Here is a 24402-nt window from a genome sequence, read left to right as displayed (position 1 = left end):
ACACCAAAGGTCTGACAAATTATTCTGAAAGGTACCCTCCATGCCAGCCTTGCAGTTCTGATGGCTAAAATGTTTCTACTTGTAAACCTAATTATAAATCAGGGTGCAAAAATCTGTGATGTTCTGTCATTGCCAGACTTTTGAAAAATCCTCTTCTTATCTTTGGTTGCTCACTGGCTTGCTAGTTTTCTGTCAAGAATGCCCAGCTGGTAGATATGGTTAAAGACCTGTAACTGAGTAATTTCTAATGAATTACAACTCACTCCACAAGTTGTTCATTTCCAAATATTGGGAAGTTCCATTGTAATTCTAAGGCAGAAGGTGCATTGTTTTCCTTATTAAAAGGAACCCCCAAATACTGATCAGATAAGAGCTGTCTGAAACAAATGAATGTGTTTCCCCTTGCCTTTGGTTTTATCATTCTTTCTGCTTATATAGGTCCAGATTTGACCACCCTGCCACGTGTTGAGTGCTTTGCTATGTGAATACTTGCATTTGGCTTCAAGTCATTAGGACTACTTATGAAGCAAGTTGCTATTCACCATTAAGATGCACTGACAAATGTATTCCCACACACACTGATGCACGTTCCTGGTATATTGGAAATCTGATAGTGATTTGAACAGATACATCGCTAAAGAGAAACCAAGCCAAAATAGCTTTCAGGAGTTTTGTTAGTTTTTATGCCAAAAATCCAAATACATCTCCAGACAAAATTATTGCTTTGGGGGAAGATTTTCAAAGGCACAGATAGGTGTTTAGCATCCAACTTCTGTTGGCTTTCAATGGGACTTGAATATCTGCCTGGTCCTTGTACCTTTGAAAATCCTCAATGCTTGTTTTCCAGGTTTCTGTTGCAATAGCACTTATGGATCCTATGCAGGAATTAGGACCTATTGCACTAGATACTATACAAGCCGATAATATAGACACTTCCTGTCCTGGATTACTTACAATTTATGATTTTACACAATATGCAATAGATGAATAAACAGATAGAGGAGGGAATGGAGAAAGTAACAGTACAGACAGGTGTATTTGCATAATTAGTAGATCATTTGGCCTACATAGTCCCAGGTGTCTCTTCTTTCTGACAATCTCAGACACTTTCAGAGAGAAGCGGCTTGTGTTCTCCAACTGGGACTGCTTCTCCAATGAAACAGAAACTACTGAATTTCTTGTCTCAAAATTCAGCTATTAGATGGTGGAATGAATAAAGTATAAAGCACTTTGCTTCTATTAGCTACAGCAATGTGTCTGCTGCCTAGGATATGATAAAGGCCAGACATCCATATCAAGGACAGTCTGCAGTCCACAAGAACAAGCTGGAGAAGTTTTCCATTTCCACCACTGTTGGCTGCCAGTGGCATTGACGTTCTGTCCCCACCAATTATATGTGAAATCAAGATGGAAGATAAGTACTGAACCATCCACAGGTGTTGAAATGGTTAGATTGATCTTGACATCCCACAAACTCTCCTCACTGCTGAAAGTGTCAGTCTCCTAGATTCTCTGTGTAGATGATGAAAAGCAAGAGTCTCTACATTGCACAAATAGAGAAACCTAACAACTTGTGCAATCAGTGACAATGAAAGGAGAGCTGAGAAGCTGGAATCATGTTAACAGATAGTTTAGACCCATGTGCTGCAAAGGATGCACGCCACGGATTGTAGTCGTTGCTTGGTTTTGTTGAGTAAGACATATTGCACTCTGAGTTATGGAATGCTGAGCAGGTATTTGAGTTTGAATCAAGGAAACATGGGTAGTGGGAGTGTGAATGACCTGCCAAAACATGGCGGATGAATCTAAAAAATACAAATAATGCACTGTTATGCAACATGATTTGTTTGCAAGCCTCCCTTATAACCTTTGGCCCAGTGGTCAGAGTGCTCATCTAGGATGTGGGAGACCAAGGTTCAATTCACTGATGTGCAGAGGACATTTGAATTTGGGCTTCTCACATCTCAGGGGAGTGCCTTAGTCACTGGGCTAGTGTTGGACTCTTTTAAGCTTTCCTTTTCCTGTTGAAGCATTGTATAAATAATTAAAGATGCACTGGGCCAGTGTGACTGAGAATGACTCTATAGTCCCATGGTTAGGGCACTTGCCTGACAGGGAGGAAACCCACATACTAATCCCTGCTCCACATCAGAAGATGGGTGGAGATTGGACCTAAGCCGCCAACATCCAGGGTGAGTACCCTAACCACTGGCCTAAATGGAGAGGCCGCCGCCGCTGCTGCTTTCTCCAGTGTTTCTTGCCCAAATAAATAAATAAAGGCAAAGATGCCTATCTCCAGGAGAGGGATCCCAGCTGTGAATCCCAAGTAGAGATAGGCACCTCCCTCTGGCCACAGCCTGAGGCATCTAACTCCCGGAGGGGGATGGGGTGTAGGCCACACACCTCTTCTCATCTTTTTTAATGCCAAGTTTAGGTGGGTCCCCTGCAATGCCTAAATCCATTTGTGGAGCTAGCCCTAAGTACTTTGCTGAACTAGAGCCTGAATTCTGCTTTGGAGGTGAAATTTTCTGGCAGGAAGGGCATCAGCCAAGTCCATTGAAATGAATGGGCATCCATTGTCTGCAGTGGACATTGGATCAGGCCCATAATGAATAGCAGGTGTCGGCTTTGGTCCTGTTAATTTGTCCAACCTCAAAGCTGATGACGGAAAGGGGAGGATATTGGAGTGTTGGCTGTGGCCTGCAATGTTTGGGAGGTCAGACTAGATGATCATGATGGTCCATTCTGATCTTAAAGTCTATGAAAATCTATGAGAAAAATATTTAGCACTTATAATGCTATAATTCTGAAGGGCCCTATTAATGGCTTCACGTAATTATGTATACTTAGTCATTTAAACATGTAAAGCACATTTAAATGACATATGCAACATATAATTTTATGTAGTTATCTAAGATCTGGATTTATTATTGGGGAAGTATGGTAAGTAGTATTTGTACAGATGCATAAAAAGTAGAATTATCCCAAGCCTAGTATTAGAGCTGAGTGGATAATTCACAATTGATTTATCTGTTGAATTTAACCTAATTTTCTGTTCCTAGAATGTTTGTGAATAGATCCATATTTTCTCAAATGTATTTGTTTGAAAGAGTTCAGCAGTATTTTGCTGCTTTTTCTTTAAACCCTAAGAATTCCTCTCTGAAAATTGCACGTGAGTATTTGATATTTACAATATTGTTTCTGTACACTCACTGCATGAATGAATGAGCACTTTCAGTACAAATACTCACGTGTCAGTTTAAACTTCAGTTTACATAAATACTTGTGCGTGAAAACTTGACATTCGCTATCCATGAACATTCATGTTAGTAAAATTCAATTGCACAAATATTCATAGGAAACAAAGAGAAAAGGGCATGCTGGCTCCGCACTGGTTCATGAAGAGTTAACTCTACCCTGTAAGTCGAGGAGGCCACACCCCCTCGCCCCTGCTGGGCATGCTCCTACTGGACACTAGGTATAAGAGAGAGTCATGCTGCTCAGTTGGGGCTGACCACTGAAGTGGGAGGATGAAGGCTGCCTGCTTCAGCCAGGGAGCTACAGAACTTCCAGATGGCAGAAGCCGAAACCCCCAAGACCCTAGCGGACCTCAGGACTATGCAGGACACCCAGCACCAGCCAGACTTAGCAGGAGCCACCCCAGCCAAGGGAGCACAGAACCCCAGGGATGCACAGACAGCCATCAAGGAGACAGGGTAGGAAGTAGCCCAGGGGATTGGCTGCTACGCCAGATGGTGTCCGTCTGTTGCGGTCGGATCCCCGCTGACCCAGTGGCAGAACACTGTCATGGCCCTGGCCTGGGACCCAGTGGAGTAGGGAGGACCTGGGTCCTCCTACCCTGACCTCCGCTTACCTCAGGCAGTGGCCTGACCCCCTAGCCTTTACAGCCCTGGGGGAGAGGGCAGCCATATTGACTCTGGCTATTAAGCTGCACCCCCTGAGGCTAAGGGGCTTGGGACACACAGCCACCGGGCTATAGCAACCCCTATCTGGCCCTGAATGGAGGATGGGCACTTTTGCCCCACGACAGATTTCTGTATCTTCATTTATAAGCACTGGCTTAAATCATGTTGGCATCAATGAGACTTAAGCACAGGGTGAAATGCTTTGCTGATTAGGATCCTGTGGAGAGATTGTGCTTTCTGCACTTAACCATGAGGAGGGGCAATGTGCAACAGCAACTCCTGCAGTGGCACAACTGCAATTCCAGCCGTGCTTCCCTCTTGAAAGCATGCAACTTACTTCCCTCTGTGCACCTACTCAGCTCAGCTGGCTGGTGCGTACAGTGTGAGGGATGAAACCAAGGTTCCACCTTCTCCTGCACCTATTTTTATCTCCTTGCTCACTTGCTGTCTAGGGGGAGCATCTGGAGTGCAGCACCCTTTAATCTGCAGAGGACCTAGACCCAAGTTCTGAGTAGCATGCACCTAGAGGTTGTAAGGGAGGCCTTACCCTCTCCCACACACTGCATGGCTGTGTTAGGACTCATTACAATCTAATCTTTACAAATCTGAGCAAATGTTTGCAGAAAATCTTCAGTGTTTGCCCACATACATATCTAAACTAAAAGCCCCAAACTAAACAGTTGGAAAAGGGGATTGATTGATTGAAAGGATTTGGACAAGTCCTTAGGTTGAGATAGCAGAATGCTGCAAAGTGTAAAGACAGCTCCAAAGGAAGGCTAATGGACATGAAGGTTGATGGATATAAATATTTATTTACTTATTGAAAACTGTTATTCTGGGACCTTCTGCTTCAAGCAATTTGAGATTTTTCACACCCAATGACAGGGGGAAACTAAGTGCTGGTTAGCAGCATTCTCATGGGGGCTAAGCCGTGAATGTGTGAAATCCATATGAAAAAGAAAATGGACAAACTTACCTAAGCCATGCCCCAAAGCATTTTCAGACTTCTTCATTCCTTGTCCCTTCTGGCAGTGACTGCCAGATTACTCCTGCTCTAGTAATTCATCAAAGAAGACCCAGCAGAGACAGAGGGAAGTTCCTTTTTCTTTCACTGGTCTTACAATTTCCATAACCCAATGAAAATGAATCTGAAGTAGAAAATATTGAGCTTTCAGGGCAAATCTCCATTAAAATGATATTCACCCTAAAAGCTTTTTAAGTTTTGTTACTGTGCCAGCATGAATAAAGAAAGCAAGGAACATCTTTATGGACCCTCTAGAAAACCAGGAAATTCAAAGTTAAGGATAAACTTGAAAGAAAGAAAAAAACAAACTTTTAAACTATGTATATATGAAGTGTGGAACTACTTCACTCAAACAACCTTAACTTTGCCCTGTATAGACCCTGGCTTCCCATCATTCTCAATTTTTAGTTCTCTTCCTGTCTGCTTTGTAAATTTGTTGTTTGATCAAGCTGTTTTCTTAGCTCTTAATAAAAAAGGCTGTAGCATTTAAAAAAAAAAAAAAAAAGGCATGGAGCCGATCCCTTAAATTTGAAAAGGCCAGTAACTGTATCACTGCCTTCCTCCATCTTCCCTGGGTCATCCTCTTCCATATAGACTTTAATAAGTTTGCAGATAGTGATGATCCTGCACTAGTACTGCCGGTGGGTTGAGTACCCATAATGTGCACTCCACAGCATTGGGTTCCTAAATGGCATACGCTGCAAATGTCTCAAATGCTTACATGACTCCTCAGCACCAAGTGAACGTTTGGCTTTCGTCGTCTACATGCAATAACTTTTTGATTTTGACCTAGAAGTTTTGTGTGCAAAGAATTGTTTTGGGTTTGATGCTTAGCCCACTCCAGTCTCTTTGCCAGTTAAAGGGTTGGAGCATTGTAAAAGGGCCCTAAAAGCCCTTTACCAGCTGGGGGAGGATTTGCCCAGGACAGGCACTGTGGAAGATGCCTTTAGGAGTGCTTTCTGAGGACACCCTTGCAAACTTTGGCATGGGGGTATCCAGGGTGGGGCGTGTTGGGGTGGACCACAGCATGCAGCTCTGGAGAGATTCCTGGAAGGGCTGTGGCCTGCAGGGCAGCCTGGTGGGACAGTTCTAAATCTGACAGGTCCCAATGATTGTCTAAATTATGCTGGGGCTCCCAGAGCCGCTCAGGATGAGCAAGACACAAAGGTGGCTTCAAGGAGGGGTTTGAACCCCCTACTCGAGTACACATATTTGTGCTAGCTCTCATCCAGCTAGCGTGAGTATAAATAGCAGTGTAGCTATGGTAGCACTGGTAGCAGCAGTGGAGGCGCAGCTGACCTGGGCTGAGTGCATGCCCGCCAGTGTCAGCTGGGTTTGTGCTCAGCACAGCTCAGCCGTGCCTTCCCTGCTGATAGCAGCACTATCACGCCTACCCAGCTACTTCATATTCATGCTAGCTCAAGGAGAGGTAGCACGAGTCCGTGTATGCAAGCAGAAGAATCACATCGCTAGCTCAGAGTGTAGATAGAGTCTTAGTTATCTCTCAGCACAGACTCGGCCCCTTTTAGTGACTGTCTTACATTTGCATGCCATCAGCAACAAAACGATTCTCAACCTTAACCCCAATTCAACAAAGCTCATGCCAGGGATTATATAGAGCTATACTATCTATTGTATATTTTGTATCTGGCAGCATCTGATAAATGCTGAGAGCTGTACTGACCAGTTAAGCAGGCAGCACAAGGATTAATTGGGCAAAACTCCCTCTAATTATTGGGTGGAAGGGGAATTACATCTGCTAAATGCTTGTACCAATAATCCTTTCCATCCTTTCTCCTGACCGGAGGTTGCTGATTGTCCTACCCTTCTCTAAAGTTGGGAGAGAGTTGCTATGGCTGGACACAGAAACAGTGTTTTGGTGCTTTATGGGTAGCATCTGCTACAGGGTCTTGAATTCTTATTCTGTTTCAAGCAGTTTTTATTAACTCATGTGTGGGTTGGGATGTGGAGAGAAACCCCAGAGATGAAGTGAGTCAAATATATCCCTGCCATAACTCTCTTTACTTTCATGGACTTAATCCAATGATGAATTTGGCTTATTGTTTCCCAGTCACATGAACAAACATGTCATCTAACTAAAGCCATGATTTCTTAACAAGATCTTCTTGATTACACTAAGAGCATCTTGCTTCCTCTAGGTTATGCTCCTGGCTGATAAGCACCCAATTCTTTCTGAATCACCTAGCTCATCTTGGTACAAAATTCAGCTTCTATTTTATCTCCTTTCTTATGCTGACTCTGGTACTGTGCAATCTATTCTTCTCTTGGAACAAGAGACTGATGAGAAAATCAACATGTACAGAGCAGTAGCACTGAAAATCTAATGAGAGCATAAATCCCTTTTTACAGAACATGAATTCCATTTTTACTGTCTTTTTTGCTATGAGAAATCTGATGATCTCTAAGAAGGAGCCAAAAACACAAGTGTAAGAAAGAGATTCACTTATCCCTTCCCAAGTAAACAATAAGTATCTCCTAAATCATGGCAGTTAACAGCTAATGTGTATATTGGGGGAAGGTAGAATTGCAGCATACCATGTTTTTCAAGGTTAGAGTCGTTGCAGGAGGAGAAAAGGAAAATTCTGAAATTTTGAAATTTGTTTTTATTCATAATTGGAACAAAATATTTATTTATATTATCATAATGCCCACTTATGGACCAGGACACTATTGAGCTAGGGGCTGTACAAACACAGAACAAAAAAGATAGTTTCTGCCCAAGGAACTTACATCAAAATTTCGACACTTCTCTCAGAACAGAAATTCAGAATAAATTTGATGTGAAAACTTGGAGTTTCCAACTTGGAGTTGTTGGATTTTTTTGATAATGTAAAACAACTGTAATATATATGAAACACTGACATTATTGAAATTAAATCAGTAAGTTATGTTAACTCTCCCATTGAAAAGTTCATAGAACTTGACATGTTTCTGCAAAACATTTTGATAGTGACAAAACTGCATTTTCCCACCAAAAACTTTACGTTAAACTTTTCAGCCAGCTCTATTCAGGTTAAATCCAAGTGACCTCAGTTTACAGCCCTGAATGGGTTGAGCAGGTATTGGTGCCTTATCTACATACCAGCCCCACTGCTGCTATTGTAGAAAGGGAAAAGAAATAACAAAAGGTGAGAAATTTGGAACATGATATTACTTTTCCCAATGCCACCCACATCCCAATACTGTCATTCTTTTAGAGCAGAGTTTGCAGTTCCCATACACACTGATTTCCTGAAGCAAATGATTTGACCAATGAGGAGTTCATTACTGTTTTGTCATCTGGTTAGTTGGATCTTCTCGGAGGCAAGTTTTTTGGGCCTCTCTGATTTTCCCCTCTGAGCTCCACTCTTAGACACTTTAAACCTTACTAATATATGACCTATGCCTCTCTGATCTAACCCTATATCTTTTCTAATTTTCCCCTGGCCTCTTACCAGTTGCCCGCATTGTCTTGGAAACCTTTTGGGTTTCCTTTTCCCTTGGCCCTCCACCAAGTTATTTTTCCATGTTTTTTGATCTTTTCCACAGCATTCTCCAGTCTCATATGAGTTCTTTTTTCATCCATTGATATCTCCTAAAATGTTACTGAGACACTTGTACAATAAATATCCTGTATTTTGGTTCCTAGTTCCTGCTCTGAGGAATTTTGGATTACGAAACCCAGAAACTGTAGGATGGAAAATTGTTAGCGGGCTTCTGAACTTTAAGTGTTCTAAGTTTTGAAGGACCATACAGCATTACATGGGGATGCTATGGACCTTAGTTTAATTGTAGAACAAGCTAAATGCCAATCTCTTAGATTTACACACCTTAAATGCAAAGTGGTATCTATTTTAGTCCCCCCTCTCTCTCTCTCTCTTTCTATCTCCACTAACAGTAGACTTGCAGCTTATTTTAAGGAAAAATATGCAGACATCAGGAGCCAGTTGCCTTTAAATGATGCTGCCATCATTAATAAAGCTATAATCAAGAAACCCAACAACAGAGGTCTGTTCAAATTGTTACACTAGCAACTAGTCCAGCCTGATATTTTTCAAATGTTGCAAGACATTCTAGAAACCCTCCAGGATAAGTACACCAAGCACATTAGAGAACTGATCCTTGGTCTATAGAAGCACTTGTTGGTTTGACTAGTTGGTTTGCTATAATTGTTCTGATTACTCTTCTCTCCATGGTTATGGCTGAATGTCCCCAAACCCACTTTACAACAGCTTAGTATCGATGCCAATTTTGACATATTTTTCTCATCCCCAGCAGAACTCTATAACATAATATACATAAGTCTAAACATTCAAAGGCTATCTGCATGGACTAAATTGCATACATGCAACTGCCCCTTGTTGATCCAGACACCTGTGCACCCACTAACACCTGCATGCACACTTTAAATAGTATAATAGTTGCATGTACGTACATATTTAAAAAACATACACCAGCAAAATCCATTGGCCTCTGTGACCCTTGCAGATGACAGTATGAACATGTGCAGAAATATTTGACTATTTAATGAGAGCAATCAAGTGTTTTGCATCTGCAAAGGACAGTGTGGACTTCTGCACACACAGTTGGAGCCTTGCTGGATGCCCAGCTGAAAACTTACCCTGTATTATTTCTTTACTACCAAAAATAGTTGCTAGCCATTATTAACCTTTGCTAACTGAGGAATGTGACTGCAGTATTCATAGTATTCTCTAGGGTATTTCCTGTATTAGTACTGCAAGTACTATGCTGCACTATGGTGTTATTTAGTTATTAAAAGCAAAGTACAGAAGACTGGATATGTGACCTCGCTAATTGCAATTGTACTGGCATCTTTCAATTTACTATAGCCCCTAGCACAAGGAAGCCTTGACTTTTGTAGGCTAGTAGGCACTACGGCAATGTAAATGCCTGATGACACAATTTCTCGGACCTGTATAAGTGTATGCTTCCATCAATACACAGCTCTGAAACAGTATTTAAGGGGCTTGTTTGAACCTTAAGATATTGGCTGTTTTTGGATCAAATTCTCTCTTTTTATACTTGTTCTCTTACGATAAGCACAAAAGAGGAAGATGGGGGGGTGGAGGTGGGTGGAATGTCTGTCATTCTCTAATGAACCCATCTGGTGGATTGAAGAATAGCACGACAGAAACCAGAGAGAACCTTCCTTCACTAAATGAAGGTAGATAGATTGAAGAGTCTCTGGGCCAAGAGTAGGGTGTGGAAGAGACTAGTAAATAGCCTTGGCTATAATGAGGAAAAGAGCCTTGGCTAAGCGTATAATGAGGAAACCTTGGAAACCTAGCCTGTTCTGGCACTGTTTTGAAGTGATTTTTGATCCTACCATTACTTGAAGTAGACGCAGCTTAAGTTTTTCTCCATGGCCTCCACTCCCTAGGTGCTTTCCAAAGCCCTATTATATTTTCCACTTTACATGTTCTGCTTTTGGGGAAACCTTTGCCCAGGCATTCGCTCCATTATCTCTTATCTAGTTTGTATGTGGCTATACCTCCTTGCACTTAGTTTGTCTTCAAATGCTATTTTTCTCACTCCCTATCATAATAACTTCTAACACGAATGTCAGACTTTCTAAAGTGAAGCAATGCTACCTCATACCGTTAATTGCTAAAATGCACTTGACACTTTCCTTTGAAATCTCCCCATATCACCTTGCTTATCCCTATATCTGTTGTGACGCTGGCTGAATTAGGGGGACCGTTTATGATACTATTTAATATCACTATGTCAAAATTACAATAATTCATATGAGATAGGCCATGTCAGGTACCATTAGAAAGGTTATAATTTGCTAAGTATGATGATATTGTTTATGTGCATGTGTCATATTTGTGTTGGAAGCTATGGATATGTTTGATGTATCTGTATTTCAACTTGCGCTGTTGCAACACCCCAGACAGGGTGACTGCAGCACTAGCCTGCTTAATGGCCAATTAAGGAAACTCACAGGTACAATGGGCCCAGGGCGAGAAGCCATGAATACACCTGATGAGTCACCAGGATTTCATGTGACCCTGGATTCCATATTATTCCTGTAAATTTCCACAAGCAGCATGGCAAAGGCCAAGGGACACAAGGCAGCTGGACCACATTCATATTGTCTTTAGTCTTCACCTACCTCTGGATCAACTCATCTGCAACTGAAGCAGTGAAACAAAGGACTGAGACCCATCCAGATACTGGATGTACACCAGAGGGACTATACAAGCCTGCAAACTCCACAATTCTACTGAAAACCTGATATATATGGACTTTCAAATCATTTGTATGTATGTGCTTGATTTAATCATTTAACATTTCTCTTATAATTTGTTTCTTTCCTTTACTAAAGGATTGGCTGGCAGCATGGTATTTTGGATAAGATCCAAACTTATATTGATCTGGTACTGTGGCTGACCCTTTGGGATCAAGAGAACCTTTTTGGTAAAGAGCATAGAGTTTTAAATATCTTATCTCTTTACTGGACCTAGTGGCTGATTGGGAGCCTGAGGCTGAAAGGCAGTAACGGGGGCTGTGTATATTTTGTTTTAGCTTCTTGATAACCAGTGTGGGGTATCAGAAGCACTGTTTGTGGCTGGTTGGGAAGTCTGACTTCAGTGTCACCCACCAGTGCTGAGAGAATCTGCTCTCCTTTTGCAGCCTGCCCTGACCTTGGCATTTTCAGATGGCTACCCTAGGCACAGACGGGTCACATCTGTTACTACAAATCTAGGTATTATCTTGGACTCTGCTTCAGATTCCAGTGAGAAATGCTGTTATATTCTCATTTGGCAACTTCAGAAAAAATATGTCCAAGGGAGACCCAAGTCTGTTCAAAATGATGTTCAGATGATGATTCATTCTTTCGTAACCATGCAATTGGATTATTGTAATGTTCTGTTTTCAGCTTTTCAAAATGCCACTGCTCACATGCTTACTAGCACTATTCAAGATTTAAATGGCTTAAATCTCTTTCTCAGAGAACTCCACTGGCAGAGAAAAAAGATCTAAAATTCTCTTTATGACATATCGGGCCTTCTTTGGCACGCTACCATCCAATTCTACTGCCCCCAAAACACCAAACACTTAATTAATGTTAGCATTTTATTGACCATGTACTAATTCCAGATTTCTTTTTGTAAGAAAAATGAAGTGAATTTAATTGTTGTGAAAGGCACCTCCATCAGAGGAGGAACAATAGCAGTGCAAATTTATCAGGGCGCCCCACCAATTTACCCTGCCAGTGGAGGTGAGTGAGTAGTTCAGTTGCCATGTCCATTCAGTTATAACATCTTAACTTTGACTGCCTGCTATAATGGGGGTTTTCTGATCTAGAAACTCATCCATTGGGGTTCTGGACTGAGATCACTGACTCAGAACTACAATTTTTCTTTAACTGGGACTATTTCTCTGTCTCAGGTTACACAGCGAGCCCCAGACCCACAAAGGTATTTAGGTACCTAACCACCTTTTGAGCATCTGAGCCCAAGTCTGTCGTAGGGCTGGGAATTGAGCCCAGGTATCCTGACTCTACATCCAGTGCCTAATTCACAAAGCCCTCTACCTCCCTACTCTTTGCTGCCTCCCCTTTCTCTTTCTAATATCCCTTCTTCTTTGTCCCCTGCACCCTCAAATAGTTGACAAACTTCCTAAGGCAACCAGCAATGACAGGAAACCATGTTCCCTTGCTCCTGACTCTGGTGTTGGGAGCTCATCATATTGATGGAGCCATGTCCACTCCTGAATAGCTTTGTTATTGATGCTCTACTTCCTATATGTCAGCAGCAAAGTGGAAAGCATCTGTCAGAGGAACGCCTTTGTGGGCAGGGGCCCCTTCTAAACATTTGTATAGGGAAGTTAGGGTTCTTCAAGGCAGCTAGATGGTAGAAATTTCCCCTTCTGGCCCTGAGAAGCTGTGCGCAGAAGTCAATACAGCCTTTGCTCGATCTCTGCCAAACTCTAGTTAATGCTGTTCATCCTGTAATTTTACAGGCATCAAACTCCCCAGGAACATGTCAAATGCTTTGGTAGAAAAAAAATCTTTTGTAATGGGAGTGTCATAGGATCTATTAAAATAAAGAACTTGGATCTTTTACAGTGTATGACATTATTTTCAGTAAATACGTGTTCTTTGAACGGGCATCTAAAAAGCTTTAATCCATTGATATAATCTTTTACATAGGCCACAGAGATTGCCCTACTCCCTAATATACCATTTGTAATGCATACCCTTTTTAGCATTAGTAATTCATTTTATAGCCTTTCCGTTGGGTTAAATGTGTTTTGGATCAGGCCTCAAATTTCATTTTTCTTCTATCTGAATAGGGGATTTTTATCCAGAGGAAGGAAATCAATAATTTATCATGATAAATCAGCTCCCATTTGGTTCTGAGTGCTCATTCTATCACTGTGGTTATCAGTTCCTGTCTTCTTGTTAGGGTATTTTAGGATAATAGAAATAGACAACCCATATACCTTTAATCTTTATTGTTTTGCATTTTCTTTTATGCAGATTATTTTAAACTATACTCCATTATAACCATTTGTAAAATGGGTTACCACCAATCTACTGCTCTATTTATTTCAAAGTGAATAACCACTTTGCACACACTCTATAAAAACACAATTGTTACATCTCATAGAGTATTTTTCTCTGTTCCTCAGGGGATGTCTCTTCCTCTTTAAAATAGGATGGGACAATTGAAGGAGTTCTTTTGAGTGATATATTAATAAATAAATTTATGTAAACATGCAGAAATGTAACAACTATCATAAAATCCATTCTCCTATGCTATTTATTCCCATTGTCGTTTTGAAAATTGACTCTTTTCAGGCTTTTAAGGCCTATTTTCTAAAAAATTGAGTTTATTTCCTTTATATGAAGCTCTGCTAATGCATTCTGTGCCCCCCACCTTCATCCTTGATTGCCTTATTTAGATGACAATATAAATTCTTTAAATGTTTTGCCCATGAAGTTATCTGGGAAGATCTCAATAAGCCTGAACACCTGTGCTTATAGCACTTAGAGGTTTCAAGGTCTGTTGCTTCCTTTCTCTTCCTCTCAGTCTGCTGGAGCTAGCTGGTGTGTGTGCATGTATGTGTAAATTATAGCTACTAGTTTAAGAGTTTATTGGACTGAATATGCATCCAGGTAAATTATACACATAATGTGATGAAAATTATACTTGCCATGACCAGAAATCTGTTTGCTTCCTCATACAGCCCCCAAGTACAGGAAACCATTTAAGTTATTAATACTTTAACTGCCCTTTCTTTAAAAGATCTGAACTGCTGTAGCTTCATTTTACATCACTGGCTCAGCTGGCACAGGAAGGAAGACTTTGTACCTTCCTTGCCACCTATGTATGTTTCCCTCTGCACCTGCAACAACTTTGTGGGCTCTTGCATTTTCTCTGCTGATCAGCATGCCCTTCGGGTCATCTACTGACTCAATGAGACAAGCTGTAGTTCAGACGGGGGAGCGGTGGGACCTCTTCATTGCACACAGAAAAGAAGGTCCTTGTAAACATAAACACAGGCTCTATCATCATGGCAGCTTCTGGCAAGGCAAGGTGAGACTCCTGTGAAGTGTCACCAGATGCCCTTTCCTCGCGGGTCCGGCCAGCTTCTTTAAACACTTTCTTACTGCACTGGAGCAGCCGTGGCTGCAGGTAGAGCCCTGCCTGCTCTTAGGTGAGCGGCTGGGGGGAGCCGGGGCCAGGCCTGCAGCCCCGCTGGGCTGCTGTAAAGTTCCAAGTGCCTTGACCTGAATATTTGGGAGTGAAGCGAGGAGCATCCGTTTCTTCCCCTGCGGCCCCGGGGAACACAGCCCCGTGATCTCACTGCCGCGGACTGCAGCCTGCGCCTTGCTGGCTTCTTGGGCTTTTCCTTGGCCGTGCCCGGCCGGGGCTGAGCCAGGGAGGAATTCTCCAGGGTGCTGAATCAGGCAGCAGCAGGCACCGCTCGCCCAGGCGGCAGGACCAGGGCGGGGTGCAGTGGCAGGGAGGGGGGGGGGGGAAGGATGCCCCCCCCCCCAAAACACACACCCCTCCTCCCCGCACCTGATTGGCAGCGCTGCAATCTCACCTCAGCCCGGTTGGCGCGCGCCTTTAGCCGCCGCTGAATGAGAGATGAGGAGGAGCGGCAAATGCAGATCTGGCAGCGAACCCCCCCCCGCCCCCAGATACGCCGGGATCGTCTCACGGGCAGCCCGGCTGACTCGCACCCACCTCCCCGCGCCGGCCGCTTCGCGCTGCTCGCCCGCCCGCCACGCTCCACTCGCCTCGGCGCTGCTGGATTTCTTTCGCTCCCGAGCAGAGCCGCGAGCGAGCCATGAGGGGAGGCGGGGTGGCCCCGTGCCGCCTGGCCGGGCTCTGCTTGCTGGGGCTGGTTCTGGTGGCAGCTGCTGAAATCGCCGTCTACACCAATCATTTCTGGGTTGAGTTGCACCGAGGGGGAGAGCCCGAAGCCAAGCGACTCGCGGCCGAATATGGCTTTAGTGGGGTCCGGAAGGTAAGCGCCTCTCCGGGGAGCGGCACTGCCCAGTAAGGCCGTGGCGCTGCGGGCATGCATTGTTTGGATACCAGCCGCCGCACGTTTGGGGGAGCCGGGCACGCATTTCGTAACCCGCGGAATACGTGCCCCATCCGTTGGGTGATGGACATGCCCTTCGATTCGAATTAAGGTCATGCTTGCATGTGGTGGTACCTGTGTTGGCGGACAGTTTGCAGGAAGGGAGCAGGGAATCATTTGTTTGAGCACACCCCTCTGTCAGCCTGGCTAGCGAGTCGATGTAAAGGAATGAAAACAAATGAGAGCTGTTTTCAAATCGCTCCTTTAAGTCCTGAGGTGTAGCACATTTACACAGGGGATGTGCAAAGATCCACTACAAGCTGCTCCTCAGTAGCGACACTAGCTCGGTGCTTCTTGCACTAAAAACGAGTTTCCCCGCATGGGTAGTTCAAGACCTACTAATTACTGTGTAAACATCCTCCAATTTAACTCCCCTCCTAAAATACCATTAAGCAGTTTCTGGGACTGAACAAAAGAATGTTTGGTGCACACCCATGAGCTGCCTAAAACCTACGTCCAGTGATCACTAAGTGAAATTGCTTAGAATCTGCACCGCTATAAAAGATTTAAAGGTAAACTAACCGAAGGAGCTTACATAACTTAAATGTAAGGTTTCCTATTTGCTTTGATATTCAGAGCCAGGCTGACAGTGGCCTCATGATTTTCATGATGATCTCTAAGATCACTCTGAGATTTTAAGACAAGAGTACCTACTTGATAAAATGTAATGCATGACTGTATACAATTATTTGTCCTAGAGAACTTGAAGCATCTTTTGACATTGTTTTCTTTCTGGTTACTGTGAAGTCCAACCAGGCAAACCCAAATTGGCAATCTCTCCAAATCAAATATTATTAATTAAACCTAGATGCGGGTCAGTTAATCCAGGTTAGCTGAATTCAAAAACAAACAAACAAACAAACAGACAGGTTTGATGAAATGTTGGAGGTTAATACAGCTGTAGCATTTGGGGGCAATGATAAGCTCTAAGATATACACAGGACAACCTACCCGGTGGTAGCATTGCTGCTCTTTTTGTTTTTGTTTTCCCAGTAGTTATGCAATAAGAGCCTGATCCAACTTCCATTGTAATGAATGGGTGTCTGCTCATTAAGTTCAGTGAGCATTGGATCGGGCCTTTACATTTAGATCAAAACCAATGTGTAGTTAGACTGCCTTCTCCAGAGCAACTGACTGCATCTGGACTGTATTGTGACAGCTCCACTGAGGTTTCATTAGAGAAATGAAGACAAAACAAATGACCGTGTTGGCCTCATTCCAGTTCTGACTCTGTTACTGAGCCGGCTAGTCTTGCTGAAATCCTTGTTCTGTGTCAGGAATTCAAGGCTGGTGCCTTTGGAAGGGATCCTGGGGTTGAGACTCTGCAGGTGCTGGGGTTTGTTGTATAAAAGCTTCTTGGATGTGGCCCTTTGGACATCGGTCTCCCCTGTTCTTTCCAGCCTGCTCCCTAACTACCATGTCCTGGGACCTGTCACTGCTGGGGCTGACTAGAGGGGTTGGGGGTCCCCTGCAGTGCTTGTTTTCATCTTTGCTTTTTAATATGCATATTCTTGTGATCCAGGTGGGGAAAAGTCAGAGGAGAGAGGGAGGTGGGGGCGAGAGTCCTCATCCTGTCTGAAGTCTATAACTAAGGTTATGCAATTTCACACATCTCTTAGGCATATCAAGAATGGTCCCTGGTGTATTAATTTTACATTAAGAAAAGCCAGTCTCCTATTCTTTTTCTTCTCACAACAGAGAGCCCCCAGTGATGTGTGCATTTGCAGGAATCACACACACAAACCAGTTTGCTGGGGTTCACACACTGCACTGAGAGACTTCTAGGTTATGTGATGTCAGTCCCAACCAACCTGTGCTTTCCTCCTCTCTCTCGCTTTCTTCTCCCCGGCAGAGGAAATATCAGTGCAATCTTTAAAATGTGTTGCATTTCACGAGGTCTGTAATGTGACCAGATGTCCAGAATTTATAGGAACAGTCCTGATATTTGGGGCTTTTTTTTTTATATAGACATCTATTACACCCCCACACCCTGTCCCGGTTTTTCACACTTGATATCTGGTCACTCCATCTGTAGCAGACAATGATACGAAGGAGGCTGATTACTGTCTTCAGTTTGAAGGGGGAATCCTCACTATGTCTGGCACAGAATTTGATGGCTCTGATTCACTGCTCTGATCTCAGCTTCCTTTTGGCTTGTGTCAGTTGCTCTGCTGCTTTTTCAGTATTTCTGGACTAAAGAGACTCTTATCTATCATGTCTACGCTGGTCTTATCTGGTGTCCTTTCAGACCTTGATCCTGCTGTGGCAACTTTAATGGGACTACTCACCATGCAAAAAGTGAAATGTGGGCATATGTTGTGTATGTCTATGCAGAATCAGGGCCTTAGGTTTTAAAATCTTCAGGATAGCTACCTACAACTATGGGCATTATATGAATAATAAAAGAGCCAATTATTTTAAATAGAGCTTTTTATTGCAAAGTTCTAAATTGGATAATAAAGCATACAGAAAATACCAAAAAAATGAAACCATATCACAAATAGCAATGATCAGGATCACATTCTTTAACCACAAAGGGTTGTTTTTGATAGTTTGACAAATTATTCACTTTAGCCAAATTCTGCCATCCATAATTATGTCGAGTAGTACCTCACTCTGAAAGTAATCACATTTATTTTAATGCTTCTTGCAGAGGAGGTCTCACCATGAGTAAAGCTGGCAGATTGTAGCCCTTATTTTGTAATATATCATGCTTATTTGGTCTTTTATCTGGCACAGGATATTACATATGTAAATACAGGATACATATGGGAGAAGTTGTTTACCTTTTATATAATTCAGACAAAAAATTTTTAAATAATTTAAGCTATTAGTTTGATGAAAGACTTTTAAAATACATCAATAACTGACAAATAAGTTATGGCTGTTTAAGAGCAGATTTGAAGTGAAACATAACTGAGAAAAAATTGTAATGAGGGCTAATATGCATTCTAGCTGTTCTTTGACAGGTCAGACCCCTTTAGGGTAGGCTATAATGCAAAAACACCCAACAAAAAACAAAACAAAACCCAGTGTGTTCTTAACTTTGGTTAGCTAACCCTTGTTAATTAACTCAGGGTGAAATGGCAGTGAAGATGCGGCAACTTGGTTCTTAAACTCTGCCAACTGCTCATGTTCAACTACAGCTTGTGCTGCAGGCTGTAACTCCAGCTCCTAACCTGAGTTAGTTATAGTCCATATTTGGGCACATAAATGAGTGGCTTGATTTTTTTCTAGCGCATAGAGCCCATGGACTTCCGTGGGAGCCGCTCGGTGCTTAGCACTCTTGAAGATCAGGTGCCTAAATATAGATCTGGAACTCTGGCGTTAGGCACCAGTTCTTGAAAATCTTAACGTGAATTTATATTATTTCAAATAATCCTAAACACAAACTCCCTTCTGGCTCTTATTTACCTTTCAATGATATACTTTGATTTTTAAGGTTTAGAGCTTTCCGATTTGTCTGCATCTTCCTACACCAACTCTAAAATTCCTCATAATATGATCACTCTTATAAACCATATTCATTTCTCAGCATTGCCACTCCTTCTAACCCTAAGCATTGAAAAATCATGAGATTTAAAAATGGCAATGTTTTGGGTGCTCTTTATTTGCTTTCAAATGAACCCTTGAAGCACTCATGCATCCCATTTTCCAGCTCTTGTCGACAACCCAGAAGGCTATGAAAATCCATCCAGTATCTGAGACTTGAATAATGCCAAATACTGTGAGACTCATGAGAAAATTGTGAGACTAGGCAACTCTGCATTGCTATACTTCTCACAGAACAGACTGTTGAATTATATCGTACCTCTGACTAGTCCATTATACAATCAGCAACTTATAGTTGGGAAAAAAAAAAACCCTCTATCAATAGTGAAGCAAGATTGTTCCATATTTCACATTTCCCAGCATTTGTATTCTATTCAAGAAAATTAAACTGTGGTTTATTAAATGAAGCAATATTCCCAAAATATCAACGTTTCCACATGAAGCTTTTCTCAGTACAGATTGCAGAAACAAATCTTAAAATTCTGCTTCTTGATTTTGGCATCCTTGTTCTCCGGTCTTCTCTCAGAGTGGCAGTTGCAGATGACAGTCAAAGGTCAGCTAATCATTACAGATTTGTGTGCAGGTTTTTAAGGGAGATAAATTTCCCTTCCCATTTTGTTTTCATTAGCTACATATCTCATTGTTATGACAAAATGCCACCACGTCTTCATACACCACCTTCACTCATCTTGTAGAGGTGAAATGCTTTGAACAGTCGGTGACCAGTGTACTAAAATCGCAAAACGATTTGTGTTTGCTGCTTCCAAACTTTGGGCCAAATCCTGCATTGGCTGAAAATACGTGGAAGAGCTGTGCTAACGCAGAAAGCAGAGATCATACCTGAGCAGGGGGCTGCCTTGCTCCCCATTTTGCTTAACACCAGCTGGCACGTCTTCATTTATTCCTACAATTGCCGCACACTGTTTGGGGATCAGCTCTGAGTGCAAGCAGTCCTGCTGATGACTGACCTGTACTGCTCATGGTACATCCCCTTTTCCCTCTTATGGGCCGTGACACAAACTTGGGGAGCATAGAATGTTGGTCAGGTGCTTATATGGTGTGGAAATCTACATGAGGTGTAGACTGACAGATTTGCAGTTGTGAAAGCTCTGTACAGCAGGCAAAATCCTCTCCACTCCTTCTTCCAAAGTGGTCAGGCTCCTTCCTTTTTATTGGCCCTGTTCTGTGTTTTTCTTGAATAAAACCATAATCCGAGGATTGTTCCAATACTTTTGTGTATACAGGCCCTGAATTCTTTTTAGCTCTGCCTCCACTTAACACTGAATGCTGTTAAGATAGTTATCACAGTGGTCAGATCTGGATCAGCCCCTATATCTTGGGAGAGGCATTTTTGGGATACATGCATAGATTATAATGCCAGAAAGAACCATTGGGATCATCTAATCTGACCTTGTGTACAACACAGGCCATAGATCTTCCCTAATTAACTCCTGTTTGAACTAGAACAGATCTGATAGAAAAACATCCAATCTTGATTTAAAAATTGCCAGTCCTGGATAATCCACCACAACCCTTTTAAAATTATTTCAGTGGTTAATTACCTTCAGTATTAAAAATGTGCCTTATTTCTAGATCTAAGGTTCAGTCCTTCAATTTTAGTGTGCCGAAAACCGTGATTGAAATGGGTAATTTTGTGTGAGGAATGTAGGATTTGGCTCTTGAGAATTTCTTTTAGATTTTCTCAAATGTTGAGGCGCATGTTTGAAGCCAGACTTTTACCTGAGCCTCTCTGCATATAATTTCCAAACTGTTTGTGCACATATTTGTGTCTGCACTTTGTGGGCAGGCACACCAGTGCAGAGTTTACGCATTTTTTGCACACACACAGTTTGCACACATTTCTAATCCTAGCATGCATGCAAGTGTTGCTTTTGGCTAGGCAAAGTACAGATATTAGAATGTTTACTAGCATGGGAGTAGATCTTTGCATCTGTAAAGTGCAGGTGAAAATATATGCAGCTGCAAAAGGGGAAACCAATCTTTGGAAATGTAGGCCTTTGTGTGTGCAATATAGACATGTATTTTTTTAAATGTAGGATCTGTTTCTGCTCCCATTGAAATCAGTGGGCTCAAGATCAGGCCTCAGACTAAAGCCTTGCCTCACACTAGCAGGAGTTCAATAATCGATTTTCCACCCGTTTATGTAATCCTAAAAGATTCATTGACACAAAGTATTCCTTCATTATGAAAATAGGAAAACCTCTCATTAAAACAATAAAGAAATGATCAACCAAAGGTACACTTTGATACTTAAACTTCATGAGGAAACTAGAAGCTTTTTTTCACAGATCAGACTTAAATAATAAAAACTGCACTAAAAGATATGAAAAAGTAAATGTCCTACATATTGTCTGAGCAGCAAGAGCGTGGTGGTTCTGACATGTCCAGAAGGGAATGATGCATACTCCCACGCTTCTGGGTGTCTGAAATGATGTGCTCAGAAGATGGAAAGCAATTAGCCAGGAGGAAATATATGATCTGACTGCTGATATTGCACACTGCTGGGTTCTGACTAATAGTTCCCCATTTTTAAAAAACCTATGAAGAAAGTAACTGAGAGGAGAGAAATAGGAGGCTGGATTTTGAGTGATCCTTGCCAGTTAAAGAGACATTTCTTAATACCTGGCATCCAAACACTGAATCAGTGGGGCCAAGGTATGAAGCAAGGAGGGCTATTCTGCTCTCATGTACACCAGTGAGTAATTCTGTTGATATAAGTGGAGTTAGTCCAGTATGGCACTGGGGTAGCTGGGAAAAGAACTTGGCCCATAATGTCTGGAAAAGTGTTTTTGCATTCTCCCAAGGATGCAGGCATAGCACTGGTAGGAAACACTTTAAATTGGTATTGGAGCACAAAGAAAAACAAACCAGTTGTCACACGTGCACACACACGACAAAGTGCAGAAAAAAAGAAGGAAGAATTTATGACAGTAAAGAACATCCATGAACCAATTTCTCGACAGCTTCTTATTTGCTATAGACCTGAATAATGCAGCTTTCACTGCTAGTGAACTCTGTAGTTAAGGTTGAAATAATTATCTACTCAGCTGTAGCTTTTTAATTTTGTTTAAGAGCATGGAATGTAAAAGGAGAAGTTCATATTTCCCTATTGTTGGTCTCCTCTGTAATTCATCTGTTATTGTTTAGAAACATGAGTAATTTCTGTTTGCTGGCAAAATGCAGATATACAAAGGTTGTTTCTAGAAATAACTCCATCAAAGTTTGTTATTGTTTGTGTGCTGTACATTTGTAATCACGTAGATGTCCTAATGATAAAAAACTCTGGCTGCTTATAAAGTTGCATGCATTTATAATATTGTTTACTGAACACCACTCAAACTCTGGATAATGTTACATTTATAGCAATTCTTTCAATATATACAGACAACATTTTCATCCTGTAAAGACATTGTGGATCTTCTGTCTGTTTCACTTTTTAAAAAAACGATACAGGGACAACTGGGAATGTACACTTACATTGTGTTGAGGTTTCTCAGATAAAATCTTCAAGAGAAGAAATATAAACATGGGAGTAACTCTTTCAGTAAATGGAGAACTTAAAAACAATAGGTCAGATCCCAGACTGGCATATATTGGTCTAACTCTGTTTACACTAGATGAAGAGCAGGCTCAATGAATGTTGCCTAAGAGATGTTCTAGTGTGGTAAGTAACCACCAAGCCACAGTCAGCCCAGCTTAATGGGCAGCACACTGGGGAATCCTGTGGAAGTGAGGAATCTGCAGGATTCAAATGGGCAGATCCCAAACCCCAGATCTAAACAGGCCTGAAATTTCAGGTGTTTGAAATCTAGATCCACATTTTGCATTGTGAACCAATCTCAAAAATCCCACAAACAACTGTTTTCTTTCTCTCAGACACACATGCATGCAGACTCTTTCATACAGTTCCAAAACACAATTACCCTCTCTGTCTGTCTGTCTGTCTGTCTTGCATGTGTTTTAGGTCCAAAACATATGGTATCCCAGTAGAATTTTCCAGGATCCAAAGGCTGAAACATACAAAGCAACTAATTAAAAGCCTACATTTGCCTCACTTGATTGATGCAATTTAAGAAAGATAACATATCAGCAATACTAGATTAACCTCAATTTATGCTGGCAATAAACTGCTGTTATTTATTAATTGGTATTAACAACCAATAAAGTCTTATTTTGCAGCTGCCTGAAAAGTCAATAAAAAAGGGCTCTTGAAAGTGGGGTGCTATTTTTTCCTCCTTTAACTACCATCATTCAAGCAACAGTGAGTTTAGTTCATCTTTTTTGTTTCCTCCAGGGAGCTCCTAAATCTAATGTTATTCCTAACAGAGGGTGAACTCCCCTGGGTTCTAATGAATTATTTCACACTCATGATGGTGTAAATGAGAGCAGAATTTTGGCCAGGTGTTATAATGTGACAATGCTAAAGAATCTCAGTAAATCATTTTCTAACCCTAAACAGGGAACTTTACTAGAATGAAGAAAACAGCATTATCTCTGAAGTCACCTCTGTATGAATTCTGGGGCTAATATTGTCCCAGTTTTCAGTATATTTATTCTCTTTACTATGCACTGAAGCAGTTAGATCACTTGCATCACAAAGAAAAGGGAGAAAAGGACATCTAGCCAAACTGGCCTTTGCTAGCAGGGGGCTATTGTTTTCAGTGGTCCCATTCCTGCTATATAGGGAGATATTATGTACCCCTACCTTCTGAGAAGATAAATTGCTAGGATAATTGCTTAAGCTTAGTAACATGGCTCTTCATTTAGGCTGATGTGGTTTTTATGATGAGGAAATTGCTGCCATGTATTTAAATTGATTTAAATATTTATTGAATGTCTATTGCCAGACAAGCACCAGAATGTATGTATACAATAATTATACTTGGCGCTTAATATTTCCAAAGCACTGTACAAACATTTGTGAATTTTTAACAGGTGAGGTAGGCAAATAAGTATTATTACCCCCATATTACAGGCAAGACAACTGAACTGTAAAGAGGTGAGTGATTTGATTTGTAGGGGCTCTGAGCACCTGCAGCTCTCATTAAAATCAGTAGGAATTGTGGTTGCTTGGCACCTCTGAAAATTAGGCCGTATGTACCATAGCCAAATTGCAAATGAGTATCAGAGCCATGATTAGAAAGGCAGGTGCTATAGTCCAGTGGGGAGAACACTGTCTCTGTCAGGCAATGATTCATTATAAGAGGGCAGTGGCAGTGCTATAGTTATAGGTTGGGTCTTGACTTC

General features: G+C 41.8%; 1 protein-coding gene across 1 annotated transcript in view; it reads left to right on the top strand.

Moving 5' to 3' along the window:
• The first annotated feature begins 15282 nt into the window (after positions 1 to 15282).
• PCSK2 (proprotein convertase subtilisin/kexin type 2) overlaps positions 15283 to 24402 on the top strand; it is a 176507-nt gene continuing 167387 nt past the window's right edge. The window contains exon 1 of the mRNA XM_067565279.1: positions 15283 to 15462. Coding sequence (XP_067421380.1) covers positions 15283 to 15462 — 180 coding nt within the window. The remainder of the gene's footprint in view (positions 15463 to 24402) is intronic.

Source organism: Emydura macquarii, unplaced genomic scaffold, assembly GCF_026122565.2.
Source record: "Emydura macquarii macquarii isolate MOO-44397 ecotype Brisbane River unplaced genomic scaffold, CSIRO-AGI_Emac_v2 contig_2676, whole genome shotgun sequence".
Lineage (NCBI taxonomy): Eukaryota > Metazoa > Chordata > Testudines > Chelidae > Emydura > Emydura macquarii.
Note: the sequence above shows the minus strand (reverse complement) of the source record. Positions and strands in the feature narration are given on the sequence as shown.